General features: G+C 40.8%; 1 protein-coding gene across 1 annotated transcript in view; it reads left to right on the plus strand.

Annotated features, from left to right (window-relative positions):
- The window catches only part of Cdc42 (cell division cycle 42), a 43252-nt gene extending 32148 nt beyond the window's left edge, over nt 1–11104 (plus strand). The window contains exons 4-6 of the mRNA XM_042688464.1: nt 1979–2088; nt 2217–2414; nt 9868–11104. Of these exons, the coding sequence (XP_042544398.1) occupies nt 1979–2088; nt 2217–2414; nt 9868–9957 (398 nt within the window). The 3' untranslated portion in view covers nt 9958–11104. The remainder of the gene's footprint in view (nt 1–1978; nt 2089–2216; nt 2415–9867) is intronic.
- The last annotated feature ends 8100 nt before the right edge of the window (nt 11105–19204 follow it).

Consider the following 19204-nt stretch of genomic DNA (forward strand, 5'->3'; position numbering starts at 1 on the left):
TCTGATTTCCAGTAGCTACCTCAGATAGCTGGAGGTAGAGTTGTGGCTCATCACAAAAGCTAAAAGACAACACCACCCAGGACCTGAGTTTTAAGCCCTAAGACCAGAATAAAAACAAAAAACAAAAAAACTTAGAGGTATGGCTCAAGTGGTTGAGTGCTGTTATTATGAGCACAGGTTCGGACCTTATTGAGAATTGAACCATAGCTTTATATATCCTAGACAGTATGTTAGAAGAAACCTAAAAAATAGAGAAAATAATAGTTGAGAGACCCCCTCCACCCCTTGTATATGTGTCCTCTGGAGGCAATTTCTATGCAGAAAAGAACAACTTATGAATGGCTACTTGTGGTTGAAATTAACTTAAAAATTTTCAAATTGTAAAGCTCATTTTTGTAAGTCTTGGCATTTTTAATTGATACTTTAAAAAGTTGTACTGATGAATAATGCAGTAAAGTTCATTCCTGTCAAGTATTAAATTTGATTAATTCCTTCACAATAATCAAGATAGATATCGTATTTTATAATCCTAAATGTTTTTTGTGCCTTTTTTGCAGTCAATCCTTTCCTCCCATGACCTGTCCCAGACAATTACAGATCTGTTGGTTCTAGGATTGACCATGGCCTGCCCCCAGACAATTACAGATCTACTGGTTATAGGACTGCATCTGAATATTTTATGTTTGACTGTTTTTAAATAACATAATGTTTGCAAGAGCCAACTTTGCTAGGTGTGTCAACAGTTGTTTCTTTTTATTGCTGAGCAGTATTCCATGAATACAGCAGAATTTGTTTATCCATTTGTAAGTTGATGGACACTCCATTCTCATCTTATGATTGCTATATATGACTTGCTTTCATGGTTAGCTATTGTAAATAGTTATGAGCATTGGTATACAAATATCTCTTGGAATTTTGTTATTCAGTTCTTTTTGAATTGCTTGGATTTTTTTTTTTTTTTTTTTTGAGTGCCAGTCCTGGGGCTTGGACTCAGGGCCTAAATGCTATCCTTAAGATTTTTTGCTCAAGGCTAGCATTCTATCACTTGAGCCATAGCTTCACTTCCAGTGTTTTGATGTTTTAATTGGAGATGAGAGTTTCATGGACTTCCCTGCCTGGCTTGGCTTTAAACCTTGATCCTCAGATCTCACTAGGATTACAGGTGTGAGCCACTGGCATCTGACATTTAATTTGTAGGTATTTGTTTTTATTTAGTACAGATGTGAGCCCAGATGTAGTAGCAAAACTTTGTTTGTGTATGTGTGCCAGTCCTAGGGCTTCAACTTGGGGCCTGGGCCATGTCTTTGAGCTTTTTTGCCGAGGTTAGTGCTTTAAACACTTGAGCCACAGCTCTACTTCCAGCTTTTTTTTTTCTTTTTGGCCAGTCCTGGGGCTTCAACTCAGGGCCTGGGCTTACTTCCGGCCGCTTTGGTAGTTATTTAGAGATAACAGTCTCTGGGGCTTTCCTGCCTGGGGTGGCTTCGAACCTCAATTTTCAGATCTCAGCCTTCTGAATAGCTAGGATTACAGGCATAAGCCACTGGCTGAACAACAATTTTCTTGACATAAGTAAAATTATCTGAGAGAAAATATTGTCCAAATAATACATAAGCCACATTCCCCTCCCTTGCCCCTCTCCACCCTCCCAAACCCTAGGGCTTGATCTCAGGGCCTGGGCACTATCCCTGAGCTTCTTTTGCTCAAAGCTAGTGCTCCACCACTTGAGCCACAGGGTCACTTGTGGCCTTTTCTGTTTATGTGGCACAGAGGAATTGAACCCCAGGGCTTCATGCATGCTAGGCAAACAGTCTTCCACTAAGCTGCATTCCTGGACCTAAGCCATTTTATTAGAGATATTGTTCTATGGCTAATGTTCAGTGTGCTGTTAAGCTGCTTAATCTGTCAGCTGACTTCATTTTAATGCTATGAAGATAGTAAGATGCAATTGATGATTTTTCTCTCTAACTTCATTTCTTAGGGCAAGAAGATTATGACAGATTACGACCACTGAGTTATCCACAAACGGATGTATTTCTAGTCTGTTTTTCAGTGGTTTCTCCGTCTTCATTTGAAAATGTGAAAGAAAAGGTAAATTGGTTAGATACTCTTCCTCTATAAAAGGTGGTCATAGAATTTCTTTTGGCCTGTTGTAAGTAGTGCTTTAGAACTTTGTACATTATTAACACAGGTGTGTTTGAAATACCTTTCCTTTGTAGTGGGTGCCTGAGATTACTCACCACTGTCCAAAGACTCCTTTCCTGCTTGTTGGGACCCAAATTGATCTTAGAGATGACCCTTCCACTATTGAGAAACTTGCCAAGAACAAACAGAAGCCTATTACTCCAGAGACTGCTGAAAAGTTGGCACGTGATCTGAAGGCTGTCAAGTATGTGGAGTGTTCTGCACTTACACAGGTAAGAGTTGTGTGGAAGGAGTGATTCCATGTGGCTGAGTATGTCTAGGAACATTGGGATATGGACATTATTTCTTACAGTGGTCAACAATACTTAAAGCTGCTCAGGAAGAATGTGATCAGCTTCACATTGTAGATTATTTTACCAGAGGTCTCTCTTTATGGAAACCACTGTTCATTTCTAAAGCTCTCATGTTGATAAGCTCCCATGTTGTACTTTACTGAATGATTTGACATAGGCAAGGCCAAAAGCAAAACCCTTATGTGAGAGGTTCACATGTTTGTAGATACTTAAAAAGTAAGGATAACCGAGTGCCAGCAACTCAGGAGGCTGAGATCTGAGGATCACGGTTCAAAGCCAGCCCGGTCTAATAAACCACTAGAAAACCAGAAATGGAGCTTTGGCTCAAAGTGGCAGAACACTCTCCTTGAGCTGAAGAGCTCAGAGATAGTACCTAGGCCCAGAGTTCAAAAAGTAAGGATATGAATTACCCCTCCACCCCCACCCAGCCCAGAGACTTAAGTTTATTTTATTTCAGTTTCATTGGCTTTAATTTGCCAAATTCTACTGAGTTCACTTGATAGGCATAAACCATTGGTAATGCAGGATTTTTGGTCCAGTCTTTACTAATATTAGCCCTCAGATCATAATTCAGTCTTTCACACATTAACTATATACATGTCACACAATGCCTATGGAAAGATTAAAGAAGCTGCAGTGTTCAGAGATCTCAGAGGAAACTGATACCAACACAAGGAAATGTCTCTCTAGGGGATCAGATGAGTTTTAGGAACTGCAGATTCATCCCTCAAAGCACAATTGTCAAATGCAGGTCCATGTGAAAACCATTTCTGGTGTTGATATGAAGGGGGGTTGTATGTCATGGGCGCTCCAGCTGGAGCTCAGAGACAGAGGTAGAGGTCCTTTATTTTTGGCAGTTTTACTGGGTGACGCTTGAGACAGGTGACCAGATGACAGGTGAGTGCTGCTCCCTTGAGTTTTCTTTTCTTTTTTTTTTCATTTTGGTTGGTTGTGGGGCTTGAACCTCTTGCCCTGGGTGCTGTCCCTGAGCTCTTCAGGTCAAATTGAGTGTTTTACCACTTGAGTCACAGTGCCACTTCTGGTTTTCTGGAGGTTTATTGGAGATAAGTCTCATGGGGAGTTTCCCAGTTGCCCAGGCTGGCTTTGAACTTCGATCCTCAGATCTCAGCCTCCTGAGTAGCTAGGATTACAGGTGTGAGCCACTGGCTTCCGGCTTTGAATTTTCTTTTAGATATTTTTTCCTCTTGCTGATTTTTCTGGGGTAATTCACAGAAGCAGAGGATGAGTCAGTATTCGAGACTTTTACATCAAAGAAAGCTGTGTTGCCTATTTCTGCTATAGTTCCCACCCAGTCGTGCTCATTCTCGTGTGTGTGTGTGTGTGTGTGTGTGTGTGTGTGTGTGTGTGTGTGTGTGTGTGTGTGTGTGTGTGTGTGTGTGTGTGTGTGTGTGTGTGTGTGTGTGTGTGTGTGTGTGTGTGTGTGTGTGTGTGTGTGTGTGTGTCTTCAGCTCAAGGCTAGCGCTCTACCACTTGAGCCACAGCGCCACTTCTGGCTTTTTTCTTTTTGCTTATGTGATGCTGAGGAATTGAACCTAGGGCCTCAGGCATGCAAGGCAAGCGCTTTACCACTGAGCCACCTTCCCAGCCCCTAGCTTTTTTTTGTTGACTGGAGATAAAGGACTTTCCTTTCCAGGCTAGCTTTAAACCAGGACTCTTAAGATCTCAGCTTCCTGAGGAGCTAGGATTACAGTGTGAGCCACCAGTGCCCATCTTATTCGTGTGTTTTTGGAGGTATTCTTTTCTCATGTGGACTTTTCTTTCTAAGTGATATGACTGGAACTCTTAGGATTTGATGGCAACTTAGACTGAGGACTGGGAACAGTGAGTGTGAGGTTTATTTTATGTTTTGGTGTTCTGGGACTTGAACTCACAATATCTCTTACCTTTTTAGCTCAGGGTTCATGCTCTATCATTTGAGCCATAACTCCAAACCAGTTTTTTGTTTTTTGTTTTAAAAAATTGGTTAATTTAAGATAATCATGTGAACTATTCTGCCCTGACTGGCTTTGAACCTTATCCTTAATCTCAACCTTTTGAGTAGGTAGGATTATAGATGTGAGCCCAGTGCCCAGCTGTGTGAGAATTTTTACTAGTATGTGTAGTTCAGTTTTCTCTAGCTTCATTGGATAGCCAATCATTGAGTATTGTTCTCAGGGCAAAGAAAGTATTACGGAAATAATTAGCACAGCACTCTTAAGGTCTGTTGGTGCTGGTCCTGTGAAGTTTGAACAATGAATAGGTGTGCCTAATTAAAATGGAGATTACTGATAATTGAAGTCATTTATATTTATTATGCTTTTTCAAGTAATTGTTTACTTTTAGTATTTTTTTTGACACTTGTATTCTTGATTATATTTATACTGTGGCACCTATAAATGTATACATTGAAATTTCACTAGATGTTTTGAATATAGGCCTCAGTACCTAATAAGTACTGAGCTGTGCTGTGTTGGCTTTTTAAAAGATAAAACTTTTATGTTTAATTGGATAATCCACAGGAAACTTCAAGGATTAATATATTAGATTTTCTTTCTTTCTTTCTTTTTTTGTCCTGGGGTTTGAACTCAGGTCATTGGCATTGTCCCTGGGTTCTTTTGCTCAAGGCTAGTGCTCTACCACTTTGAGCTTTACTTCTGGTTTTTGAGTGGTTAATTGGAGATGAGTCTCCTGAGGACTTTTCTGCCTAGGTTGGCTTGGAGATCCTCAGATCTCATTCTCCTGAGTAGCTAGGATTACAGGTGTGAGCCACTGGCACTCAGCAGTCTATTAGATATTTAGACACATTCCCCAAAGCCTAGTTATTGTTTTCTTTTTTTTTTTCTGTCAGTATAACCCCATGGTAAATGTAGATATTTAAAAGTTCAGAATGGGGCGCTGGGAAGGTGGCTCAGTGGTAGAGCGCTTGCCTCACATGCATGAGGCCCTGATTCCTTAGCACCACATAAGCAGAAAAAGCTGGAAGTGGCGCTGAGGCTCAAGTGGTAGAGCACTAGCCTTCAGTTGAATTGCTGAGGGACAGCGCCTAGGCCCAGAGTTCAGGCCCCACGACCACCCAAAAAAAAAAAAAAAGTTCAGAATGGTTCACATCTTCCCTCACATTGTACAGACTGAGATGAAAAACAAAAAAAAAACTTGATGCTTTTCTCTGTGTTCTAGAACCATCTCCTGAAAAGTGTGTCAATGTGGGGAGGGTAGAAGAACACATACCTTTTTTTTTTTTGTCGGTCATGGGGCTTGAACTCTGGGCCTGGGCGCTGTCCCTCAGCTCTTCAGCTCAAGGCGAGCGCTCTACCACTTGAGCTACAGCGCCACTTCTGGTTTTCTAGTGGCTTATTGGAGATAGGAGTCTCACGGTCTTTCCTGCCCGGGCTGGCTTTGAACCGCGATTCTCAGATCTCAGCCTCCTGAGTAGCTAGGATTACAGGCGTGAGCCATCGGCGCCCGGCGAACACATATCTTTGAATGTCCTCTGTTATTGAGATAGGGCTGCTTTGGAGGAAATGGAGACAAGTAGGCCATGTTGACCTAATTTTAGGTCACTGACAAAGAGCTTATTTTAGGTAGTTGGGTGCTTCTGTGAAGCATGATTTTTAGTGTGTGAATAGGTTGATGTGTAAATTGCTTCACAGAGAACTGTGAGTTCTCTTTTTCCTTGTGTGTGTGTGCATGTGTGTGTGTGTGTTTGTGTGTGTATGAGAGAGTGAGTGAAAGAGAGAAAAAAGAGAACGATAAAGAATGTCAAGGTATAGCCTAGGCTGGCCCAAAGCCCTCTATCCATCATTATAGTGTAAGAATTGGAAGTTTAAAAAAGTTATATGGCAAGTACATTTTTCTCCTAATTTCTTACCAGAAGTTAGGAAAAATTAGAGGAGGAGTATATAGGAAATGGAGCCTGTAGTTTTGTAGGATTCCAGTTTCTCCTTGTAAAACTAAACTCTTCCTTTAAGTAAACAGTGGATAAAGCCAAGCTTAGTTTTGTTTCATAGGACATTTGTTGATTGTCTTCCATAAGTAAGAAGGAATTTTCATCTTCTTCTTTTGCTGGGTACGAAGGGCAGGGTTTAGTCTCCCAAGTGGTAGGATTTGCTTTGGAGGAAATGGAGACAAGTAGACCATGTTGAATATACCACCATTATCTTTCTTACTTTGGGATACACCTAATTTCTAATAATCCTTTTTTCTTTTCTTCCTTATAAAGTATATTTCCCTCTCTACCTCCTTTCTTTCTTTTATATTTGACTATGAGAGTTAACCCTAGACACATAGAAAAAAATTGTAGAGGAATTTTACTTTGTTATAGTATTTCTATGTAAATGATATAGGGAGAAGGAAACTTTTTAAAATTTCTTTGTCCCTTTTTTCTTTCTTTTTTTCCTTTTTTTTTTTTTTTTTTTGGTTTTGTTTCATTTTTGTTCCAGTCTTGGGGATTGAACTCAGTGCTTGGGCACTGTTCTTGAGGAGTTTTTTTTTTTGCTCAAGACTCTATGACACAAATATACTTCTGGCTTTTTGGTGCTTTTCATTGGAGATAAAAGCCTCATGAGCTTTCCTGTCAAAGCTGGCTTTGAACTGTGATCCTCAGATCTCAGCCTCTTGAGTTGGTGTGATTACAGGCATAAGCCACTGCTGCCTGTTTTCTTTGTCTTTTTAATTACTGATTTTTCATCTATCTATCTATCTATCTATCTATCTATCTATCTATCTATCTATCTATCTATCTATCTATCTATATCTATCTATCTATCTATCTATCTATCTATCTATCTATCTATCTATCTATCTATCTATCTATCTATCTATCTATCTTGTATCTAATGGAATGGTGGGTACCTACCATTCCTCTGGGATGCCACAGATGGAGTAAGGTATGAAGAGTGAACAACACCTGGGGTAGTTTGTGGTTGGCACTTAATTGTTGGAATTATGTTCTGGGACTTCGAGTACATTTTTACTTGTGATCACATTGTTACATAAAAAACATGTGAAACCTGTTTGGTTGGTAAACCTGTGGCTTCAGGTTTAGGTGAGTCTATAGACCTGGGCCCAAGGTACTACTGCTACAGAGTCACAGTCAGCTTGGAGTTTCTGGCTGAGGTGTAAGTGCATTTCTCCATCTTAATACCTGTAGATGTGACAATTTTCTTTGTTCTCACTCCATGCTTTATGCTCTGATACCCATGCAGACATCGTAAAGCATTGGACTGCTTGCTAAAAACCCATTCTAGGACCCCATTCTTTGTTTTTGTATGACTTGGGTGGTGGATACTGGCTCTAATAACATTGCTGAATAACTGAAGTGTATGCTGTTTCTAGAGTCCCTTCTTTAAATTCCTCCCCAGTTGCTACTGTTGCACAGTAAACAGTCCTAAATGTCTGAACCTTTTTGTTTGGGAAATTGCTCTACTCTGAAATGCTGATTAATCCCATCCAGATATGTCACTGAACCGAGAAACATGTGGCATGCCTCTTAGTCTGCTGTTTGTGTCCTTCAGTTATTCAGGGGCTGAATTCACACAAGCCTGAAATGATAAATCTATTTCCAACATGTATGCCCTTCTTACCTGTAGAAATATCGAGAACTCAAAAGACTTAATTGTCCATCATGTGTCTTAGCTGTACATACCCAATTTTCCTCTCCTGGCATTATTATTAAAGTTTTTCCGCGCTAATGTCAGTTTGTGATTATTGTAGAAGTTAAGATATTACATTTTCTTAAAAACTGCTTGCTCAGTTAACCTTCTTTTGAGATGATGATACTCTTGAATTGACTATTCTAGCATCTTGGCATTTAATTTTCTTAAAAAACATTGCTTCTGTGAATTCAGCTCACTTAACCCGGACTGCTGTTGTATCTGCTAGTCTTCTAATCCTCTAACCTGGCTGCTATTCTCTCTCCTCCCCTCTGTCTTGTAGAGAGGTCTGAAGAATGTGTTTGATGAGGCTATCCTAGCTGCCCTCGAGCCTCCGGAAACTCAACCCAAAAGGAAGTGCTGTATATTCTAAACTGTTTTCTCCTTTCCCTCTTTGCTGCTGCTTCCTGTCCCACCACTGTAGAAAGATCATTTAAAAACAAAGGAATAAAACCATCCTGTTTGCAAGCCTCTGCGTCTTTTTACTCACCACCTTAGAACAACTCTGTATTAGTTTTTGATCAATTAATGCAATATCTTACGGAATATTTTTTTGTGATCGATAGTCAAGTTGGACTTGTTTAACTTTTTGCTGCTTGAGTTGCCTGATGCTCAGAGCTTCTTGGTTTGGATTACTATTGCAAAAGGGAACATGGCTTGTTACTAAAAATGTCTACTGGGAGAAAACAAGAAAAGTTTAATACTAGATAATTAGTTCTAGATGGAGAAAGTAACACAAACATCATTTTACTCATGATGAATTGTTAATTGTAATTGCATGATAAACTATGAAAAAAAGGGTGACTTGCTAGTAGAGTATAATGGGGAAGGGAGGATTCTTTTCTGGTTTTCCTTTGTGCAGTGAAACTTTGTGTTGCTATTGCTTTGGCCGTTTTGTGCTGTAGTGGAGTATTTGTCAGTCTGGGGTGGGGAAGATAATGATGTATCTGCTTACTGCTTTATGAATTCTTTGTTATTATCTTCTAAGAATAGCATCCATTTTAACAGCTGACTTAAGGTTTGTAATGTTGAAATGTAAAGTTGCCATCTTTATACTTTCCTGCTTCTGATTTTATTGTTGTGAGGGAAACATACAATTGTGGTCACCTTTAAATTTTGAAATTAAAAGTATACAATTGTTTGTATAAATGCCTGATGAAGCTTTATTCCTGTTGCACTTTCTGATTCTAACTTTATTATGTATCAGGTACCTACTTCTTTGCTTCCAAGAATTCCTTGGCTCAGTTGGGATACAAGGAGTTGAAAGTGAATCTCTTGCAGTTGCCATATCCATGCTGTCTCTGCCTGTGCCTTCCATATAATATAGATGCCTCTGTCCTGGCATCCTCTCTGTCCTGTGTGACATCCAGCTGTTTCATTTGAATGCAGAGCTGCTTCCCTTATTTCTATGTAAAAAGTTTCAGCAACACATCACAAAACTCGTATGAATGAATAAGTGACACTGTGCTTATTTGCTTCTTGTGACATACATTGGTTTACAAAAAGCCATCTCAAAGGACCACTGGCTCACTCATGAATATCTACTCCTACATTGCTGAATTATTCCGGTAACTTGGTGATGTGAGATTATTAGGTTAAGATTTAGGGTTGTTTTTAATGTTCCTTTGCCCACTCTTGGGGGTTTGACTGTCTTAAGCTTGAACACTCGCTGTATTATATTGAAAATCAGACTGCCCATTTCTTCTTTCTACCCCTTTCAGAAAGGCCTAAAGAATGTGTTTGATGAAGCAATATTGGCTGCCTTGGAGCCTCCAGAACCGAAGAAGAGCCGCAGGTGTGTGCTGCTATGAACATCTCTTCAGAGCCCTTTCTGCACAGCTGGTGTCGGCATCATACTAAAAGCAATGTTTAAATCAAACTAAAATTAAAAATTAAAATTTGTTTCTGCAATAATGACAAATGCCCTGCACCTACCCACATGCACTCATGTGAGACAAGGCCCGTAGGTATGCCCCCTTCGCCTTCCAACTACTAGTTAATTTTGATAATTGTGTATTGTCAGAAAGTGATCAGTACTAGTTTTTGTTGTTTCAAAAAAAAAACTTTTTTGTTTGTTTAAAAGCAAGGCATGCTTGTGATGACTGTAACAGACTAATTTTGAATTGTTGAAGCTGCTCCCTGGTTCCATTTTAGACAGTAATCTGGGACATTTTAGAGACTTTTTTGGGGGGTGGGGGTCATGTGTGTGGGATTCATTTTTTAGTATTTTTTAAAAAAAGAAATTAACCAGTGGACAGCTCTTCGGGGAGGAAGACGGATTATTTCCACATTCCACTTCCTAGATCTAGCATAGAAAATGTGTTCCCCATCTGGTGCTCTTAGGAAGGAGTATAGTAAATGCCTCATTTAGTAACATACTCCTTTTTGAAAGTTGCCTTTTTTTCTCCACCCTTGAGTAGATCCAGTGTTTGATGAAGCTCATGGAAGTGGGTGGAAGCCGTCTTGCCCTCCCCTTTTCTAGGATGCACTCTGTATGTGACTGTGACTTCCAAGGAAATCTGTTTGCCATTTGCTTTTTTTTTTTTTTTTTTTTTGAGGGGGAAGTGATTTCTAACTTCTTTTACCTCATAAGTGAAGAAAAGTATTGCACCTTTTGAAACACACCAAATTGATTGACTTCATTACATATTTTTTTTTCTTGTCAGTCATTGTCTTATGTACTTAGCATAGATTTGCAAGTCAGTAGTGTGTGGTCTTCCTAGAAGCCAGCTGAAGATTGGCCCACAGAGAAACTCTGAGAGGGGTGCTGGAAGACAGATGCCTGTGGGATGACTGGCATCCTTTCTGGTGATGAGGCTGCCAGGCCTGCTTCTTGAGAAGCTGGGGCCGGTAGAAGGGCAACACTTAACCAACATGGGGACCAGTCAGGGGAATCCCTTTTTTCTGTCTTGCATATAAGGAACCCTTGAGCAACCTGCTGAAGCTCTCCGGTTTAATTAAAATGGCAAAGAGTCTTATTAAGACTCTTTTATTATAAGTGTTAATAGGGATTTTATCAGACTATTTCAGTTGCAGTTTCCAATTTTTAAAAATGTTTAGGTAATCTTTTCCACGTTCCTTAAATCCTAATTCTTGTAGATTCATTAGTATTGAACCATTGCTTTCTCATGTCTCAATTCTTTGTATATGCGTTCTTTTCAGATGTATTAAACAAACAAAACCCTTCACAAGCCAGCCTGAGGGTTGTTATTTTCCCTCCGCCTCTTACTTTTCAGATATTTAGGAGTGGGAACTTATTACATAACATCAATTTCTAACTTTTTTGTTTTTGGTTGGTCATGGGGCTTGAACTCAGGGGCCTGAGCACTGTCCCTGAGCTTTTTTGCCCAAGGCTAGCACCCTACCAGTTTGAGTCACAGCGCCACTTCCAGTTTTCTGGTGGTTAGTTGGAGATAAGAGTCTCATGGACTTCCTGCCCAGACTGGCTTTGAACTGCGATCCTTACATCTCAGCTTTCTGAGTAGCTAGGATTACAGGCATGCTAGCAAATTTTGGGATAAGAATTTATAAAGTGTTACTTCTTTTCTGGCAATAAGTTTGAAATGTTTTTCTCTCTTAATGTTCAGGTTTATGTTTTCTGCCTTAAGTGTTGTCTGCAGCTCTAAAACTCCTTCCTTTATATACTTAGGCCATAATGTTGTTCTCGGTGCAAAAATGTCCTCACTGCTTGTTGCTCATGTTTTTGGAAGGAAATCAGCATACTCTAGTGCACAGTTTAGTTGGAAGGCAGCCAGTTTCTCAATTGTCTGCATTAATGTCCTCAAACTTGATTATTAATTAGAGTGCAGCCACTTCTAGGTGGTTGTCCCAAACTATTAAGACTCAGATTCTAGATCCCTGTTTTGTGAATCTGAATCTTTTTTTTGGGGGGGGGGGCACTACTGTAATTTGAACTCAGGTCTCTCTCTTTCTTGCTAAGTAGGTACTCTGCCACTTGAGCCACTCTGCCAGACTTGAATTGTTTCATTTGGTGGCAAGAAGGATATATTTACCTGAGGACATTTTACAGATCTGTATGAGAGTCTTAGAACTTTAAGATAATTAAGTATAGCTTCCCTATGGGGAATAATGTTTGGCATGATTCCATACTGTGCTAGAACTAAGTGGAGTTCCTTGGGATTGGCCAACAAAGATACAGATCTAAGCTTCACTAGGTGTCCTCCCCCCCCCCCCCCCCCCCCCGCCCCGAGTCCTAGGCTTGAGCTCAAGGGCCTGGGTGCTGTCCCTGAGCTTCTTTTGCTCAAGGCTAGCACAGCTCCTCTTCTGGCTTTTTTGGTAGGTTTGGTGGAAGGAAAAGTCTCACAGACTTTTCTGCCAGGCTGGCTTTGAACTGAGATCTCAGATTTCAGCTTCCAGAGTAGCTAGGATTGCAGGCATCAGCCACACCAGTGTATTTTATTCTTTGTTGACCATACTAGGGAGAGGTACCTGGGTCATGTTATGTTATCCTGAGAGCAGAAATACGTATATACCAACTTATAGTAAAGTGACATTATGGGCCCTTGATTATTTTGCTGTCTTAAGAGTAGAGCCAAAATTTGGTTCTAAAAAATAGTCATTGGATGAGTACATGACTTTCAGATGGCGTAAGTCAAATAAAACAGCTCATGTTTTTGTTTTTTTATTTTTTGGGGGGGTCTGGTCATAGGGCCTGAACTCTGGGTCTGGGCTCTGTCCCTCAGCTCTTCAGCTCAAGGCTAGCACTCTTACCACTTGAGCCACAGCGCCACTTCCGGCTTTTTAATTTTTTCTGCTTATGTGGTGCTGAGGAATTGAACTGAGGGCCTCATGCATGCAAGGCAAGCGCTCTACCACTGAGCTACCTTCCCAGCCCAAGCTCATGGAGTTTATTCGGTAATTAGGTATACACAGAAGAACAAGGGTGACAAGGGATTGGTTGAAGGTAACATTTTCTACTGAAATACTTTTAATTTGACTTCTACTTATCTGAAAAACAGGTAGGTAGCAAATTGATGATGGCAACATGATTTTCTATTTGTTTCTCCCCCCCCCCCCCCCCATTGAGCAAGTTTATTTATAGTCTTGGCTTAGCAGATGACAGATACTGTCCAGATAGTGTGATGATACTTGGCTTGTGGTGGCCAGATTTACAGTACTGGGCTAGGAATGTAGCTTAGTGGTAGAGTGCTTGCCTAGCATACATGAAGCCCTGGGTTTGATTCCTCAGTAATAATAAATAGAAAAAGCTGGAAGTGGTGTTGTGGCTCAAGTGGTAGAGTGCTAGCCTTGAGCACAGAGAGGCTCAGGGACAGTGCCCAGGCCCAGGATTGGGAAAAATAATACAAAACTTAGTTGAGTACAGTATTAGTATTTAACTACTGCTCTAAAATGTGTTTTACATGAAGATCTTCGAAGTAGGCACTGTTAATTTATTAAAGCCGTGTGTGTGTGTGTGTGTGTGTGTGTGTGTGTGCGCGCGCGCGCGCGCGCGCACTTGCATGTGCTTGTACGTGGGCACGTTGGTACAGAGGCTTGAACTTAGCATCTTGAGCCCTCCCTTTGCTTTTTTATACTCAAAGGGGGCTTTGCCACTTGATCCACTCCTCTAGCTCCATCTTTTTGATAATTAATTGGAGATAAGAGTCTTGATAGACTTTCTATCCAGGTTGGCAGATCTCAAATCTGAGTACCTAGGAGTGAGTAACTAGTGAGTGAGCCTCTGGAACCTTGCTTAAGGCTTCAGTCTTAGAGTACTTTGCCATTTGAGGAGTATATTTGTTTCAAGTACAAGGAAAAGATAGTACAAGGAAAAAAATGTAGTATTTCCTTGATTTTAAGGTGTTTTTTCTCATGTTTTCATATAATCAATACCTTCAATTTGTGTACATTTGAAGTTGGAGCATTTTTTCTCTAAATAATCTCATCATTGAATTGATTGTATAATTGTTATTTTCACAGAATGGATAAAATAGCACTTTTCCCCTGATTTTTGGTGGCTATTTGGGTTCTAGGTGCTAAGAAACTCAGTATACAACAGCCCCACTCAAGAAGGATTGAAAGAAACTTAGTTCTTGGTGGAAATTTGTCATGTAACAGTGGGCAAAAGCCTTAGCATCCCACCTGAAGTAGCAGCTTACTATCAGGAAGAGCTGATGAGAGTGTTTCTGATTGGTTATATGAGGAAAGTGACTTTTAGTCACTCCTATTTGAGCTTCCTTGTTCTCTGTAAGTCTTATCCTGAAATCACCCAACTTTGGAACATAGTGATATAATTATATAGAAGATTTCACTAAACCATCCTGTTTTAAGGACCATTTGAATACTTTTAAGTATTGCCTTGAGTCTTCCATAGTGCCTCCACTATTTTTTTTTTAAGCTTCATTTTATTAGCTATTGCTCTAATAACGATACATTAGAAACCATATGGAGAGTACCTTAACTACATTAAACATTTATTTTTCTCACTTCTGATTAGTTAGGTATGCCTTTGGGCTTCAGATTGGGCTCATTGGGGACCTGTTTTTGTTTTGGTTGGTTGTGGGGCTTGAACTCTGGGCCTGTGCGCTGTCCCTCAGCTCTTCAGCTCATGGTGATTGCTTGACCACTTGAGTCATAGTGCCGCTTCCAGTTTTCTGGTGTTTTAATGGTGATAAGAGTCTCATGGGCTTTCCTGCCTGGGCTGGCTTTGAACTGTGATCCTCAGGTCTCAGCCTCCTGAGTAGCTAGAATTACAGGCATGAGCCACTGGTGCCTGGTGGACCTGTGTTTCTGGAGCTTCCCTGCAGGAAGCAGCAGCTGCCTGAAAAGCATGGGAGGAAAAGATCAAGCATGTCGAAAATTTCTCATATTGAATTGCCCAAAGGATATCAAAAGGCAAGAATTATAGGTGTAAGTCTTAGTGCCATTCAGTCATTTTTATAGTCACTTGGTAATTTTAATAATTTTTTTTCTTCCTTTGTACCAGCCCTGGAGCTTGAACTCAGGGTTTGGGCACTGTCTGAGCTTTCTTGCTCAAGGCTAGTGTTCTACCAATTGAGCCACAGCTCTGGCTTTTTTGGTGCTTAATTGGAGATAAAAGCCTTACAGATGTACTTTGAACTGAGATGCTCAGATCTCAGTCTCCTGAGTAGCTAGGAGTATAGGGGTGAGCCACTGGTTCCCAGCTAATAATGTTAAATATTTTTAAGCATTTATGGTACTAAAGATTTAGCAGAGAGTAAAGTAGATTCTCCTGACTTCTAGAAGGAATTTTCTTTTTCTTATGATTTTGATAGCTACTCCTTGAATAACTGTGTTGTCTCATCCTACTTTGAAGTGCTCGAAGAGAGCCAAAGGCTTGCTGTGTGTACCTACAGTGAGTGACATATACTCAGTTGTCAGTTATTGAGCACCTTCTGTACTGGGCATTGGAGACATTGGAGAAAATTAACAGTTTCAAGCAGTGCGGATGTAAGCATGCATAGAGGTAAGGACTTTCATTTAAATATTCCACTGGGGACTCTTTCCATTGTATTTCAGGCCCACGTGCTACATTATAGATGGTCACTGAAGCCCCTAGTGGGCATCTGGGCCACTGGAGCCCATGAAACCATTGTACCAGTTAGGAAAGCATTCAGAGACATTTACATGTTATAGTGATATTCCAGGTTTTTTTTAAAAAGAACATTTGGCTGTCTTTTGCTATGATTATCACAGTAAATGCACAACTACTTTGACTAGGTTAGTACTATTGCCTTAGATGTAGTGTTCTTGTTTAATGCACATTTGCACAGTTGTGGAGGTGAGTTATTACACATCATACTTAGCAATTGGGGTTTAAAATAAGCTCAGAAGAACAACTGGGCAGGGCCCATTTGTACGCCTATAGTCCTCAGGCTGTAATCATGGAATAGCTTCTGTTGTAGCCCCTTAATTTTGCACTTGGTGAGGTAAAGTGAGGAAATTGGGCGATTTGGCTGTTACTGCACACGTGTATGGTGGACTGCACACGTGTATGGTGGAAACACTGTGTCCATGTCCCTGACTTCCCCTTTCTGGTGTGTGGTGCTGTCTAACTTGGCCTAGGTTTGCACTTTGGCGCTCTGTTCTGGTCTCCAAAGCCTTCCTGCTGTATGTACCTCTTCTAGGGTTTTTTTTTTTTTTCTCTTCACATTTGTCCTGTTTCTTTCAGGTATTTGAACAGCACAACTATCTTTTTGACAGAACTGTTAAGTTTTTGTGAAAGTAGATACTTGCCTATTACAGGTGCTACATCCATCCAATGACCCATTAAAGCCCTGTGTTGCAGAGAAATGTGAAATATATCTAACAAAGGATGCATGGGGCGTTTAAAATTACTTTTCAGATTATTGAGGCCAAAATGTAAGAGAAGCCCTAAAATTAATGCAATGTCATAGTTGTAGACTTTGGGTCATTCATTGCATTTTTTTTCTGAAGTAGAATGATTTTTTTTTCCTTTGTGCTGGTCCCTAGGGCGTGAACTCAGTGCCTAGGCGCTGTCCCTGAGCTTTTTTGCTCAAGGCTAGCACTCTTCCACTTGAATTACAGCTCCACTTTGGTTTTCTGGTGTTTAATTGGAGATAAAGTTTCATAGACTTTGCTGCCTAAGTTGGTTTCAAACTGAGAACCTCAGATCTCAGCCTCCTGTGTAGCTAGGATTACAGATGTGAGCTACCACTACCTGGCAAAATGGTGGATTTTTAAGACAAAGCTAAGCATTCATCTTCTTAGTTACTGAACTAGAGTACAGCACCATAATTAGTTGCATTCTATTGAACGAGCTGTAGACAGCTGTCAGTCACCAGGTAGGATATTGTATTGTGGAATTCTCTGAGTCTCAGTCTCTGAGGTTGATATCAGGAGACTTCAGCATAATTGCCCACTGCTTTATAGTGCTGAAATTTGCAGTGCTGCTGCGGCTTATTTCTCCTCCCCCTCCCCCTCCTCTTCTTCCTCCTCCTCCCCCCCATTTTCCTCTACTACTTCTTCCTCCTTTTCTTTCTTTTCTTCCTCTTCTTCCACCTCCTCTTCAAGGCATTATTGGGGTTTGACCTCAGGTCTCCATGCTTGCAAGGCTGGTGCTCTACCACTTGAGCCATATCCCAAAACTCCATCATCTTACTTCAGCCTCTCAAGTACTGAGATTACAAGTGTATACCACCACACCCGACTCAGGTTTTTAAAAGCTTCTCAGGTAGGACTTTGGGATAACTGTGTTTGCAGACCATTGTACACACTTGTGATAGAACTCTTATACTTTCAAAAAGTTTGTCTGAATGTCGCCTAGGGAACATAATTTTTAGATAGGAAGATAAAACTTGGGGTTAGTTTTAGTCAGTGTTTGTATATGGGATGTCTGGGTATCACTTAACTTTTTTTTCCGTTGGTTGTAGGGCTTGAACTCAGGGCCTAGGCACTGTTCCTGAGCTCTTTTGCTCAAGGCTAGTGCAATACCACTTTGAGCCACAGTGCCACTTACATTTTCTCGTGGTTATTTGGAGAAAAGAAAGAGTCTCATGGACTTTCCTCCTGGGGCTGGCTTTGAACCATGATCCTCAGATCTCACCCTCCTCAGTAGCTTAGGATTAAGCTGTGAGCCACTGGTGCCTAGCTTCACTTAACCTTTTTTTTTTTTTTTTTTTGTCAGTCGTGGGGATTGAACTCTGGGCTTGGGTGCTGTCCTTGCACTATTCAGCCCAAAGCAAGCTCTCTACCGTTTGAGCCACAGTGCCACTTCTGCCACTTCTGGTTTTCGACTGGTTTATTGGAGATAAGAATCTCATGGAGGGCTGGGGTGGCTCAGTGGTAGAGTGATTGCCTTGCATGCATGAGGCCCTGGGTTCGATTCCTCAGCACCACATAAGCAAAAAGAAAAAAGCTGGAAGTGGTGCTGTGGCTCAAGTGGTAGAGCGCTAGCCTTGAGCTGAAGAGCTGAGGGACAGCGCCCAGGCCCAGAGTTCAGGCCCACGATGGGACCCCCCCCCCCCAAAAAAAAAAAAAAAAAAGAATCTCATGGACTTTGCCTGGGCTGGCTTTGAACTCTGATCCTCAGATCTCAGCTTCCTGAGTAGGATTACAGGCATGAGCCACCGGCTCCCGGCTTCACTTAACTTTTAATAAAAATTATTTTGAGGGAAGGGGCTGAGGAAAAATTGAGTGTGTGCTTAGGACCCTAAATTCAACCCCCAGTTCCACAAAACAAACTAAGCAAGTAATTTGGCAGCATATCACTTCTTTAAGACCCACCACCTGTTTTAAATGTGATTTTAGGCTTGAGAACTATGGCACTGGATGATGTCTTCAGACTTCTTTTATAGCTGACGTGAATTTTAGAGCAATTCTGAAGCATTACTTTTGAGAACTTAGGTTTCCAAAATTTGTAGTTCTAAGCCAATGTCCAGTTCTTGACTTCTCAATCAGAAAGCTGGTTTACAAAGGGCACTGAGTAATCTTCCTGGTATCGGGCACTGAGATAGTTGGGTAGACTCCTAAATATTAGAATTACTTAGGGAGCATTTGAGAGAGTGCAGGATTGTGAACTGCTGGGGTCGGCTAAGGTTTCATGGCAAAGCTAGAATATAGAAGAAAGCTTTATTTCCCAAATAACTTTAAGACAAGTGTACTATATAGGTTTCCTTAGAGACAGGTGTCTTTTCTACTCAGGTATATTTTAATTCATCCAGAAAAGTAAACAGGATCAGATTCCAAGTCGTGTAAGTTAGTGCTAAAAATGAATGTTAAATTGAATCAATTCCAACAGTAAATTAGTCTTCTGGGAAATGAAGTCTCTTACTAACCTAAACACAGGGCTACTTTGTTTCTTTGCTACAGATTGTTTGACTATGCATGGAGAGGGAGTCCTTTTCTGTCAGTTTTGGGCAGGGTGTTAGGCATTTATTTAATTTTTTTTCCCTGTCATCGGGCTTGAACTCAGGGCCTGGGTTCTGTCTCTCAGCTTCTTTGGCTCAAGGCTAGTGCCACAGCACCACTTCAGGCTTTTTTCTGTTTATGTGGTACTGAGAAATCGAGCTCGGGCTTCATACCATGCTGGGCAAGTACTCTATCATTGAGCCACAT

The sequence above is a fragment of the Dipodomys spectabilis genome, unplaced genomic scaffold (assembly GCF_019054845.1).
Source record: "Dipodomys spectabilis isolate Male_0828 unplaced genomic scaffold, ASM1905484v1 ptg000118l, whole genome shotgun sequence".
NCBI lineage: Eukaryota > Metazoa > Chordata > Mammalia > Rodentia > Heteromyidae > Dipodomys > Dipodomys spectabilis.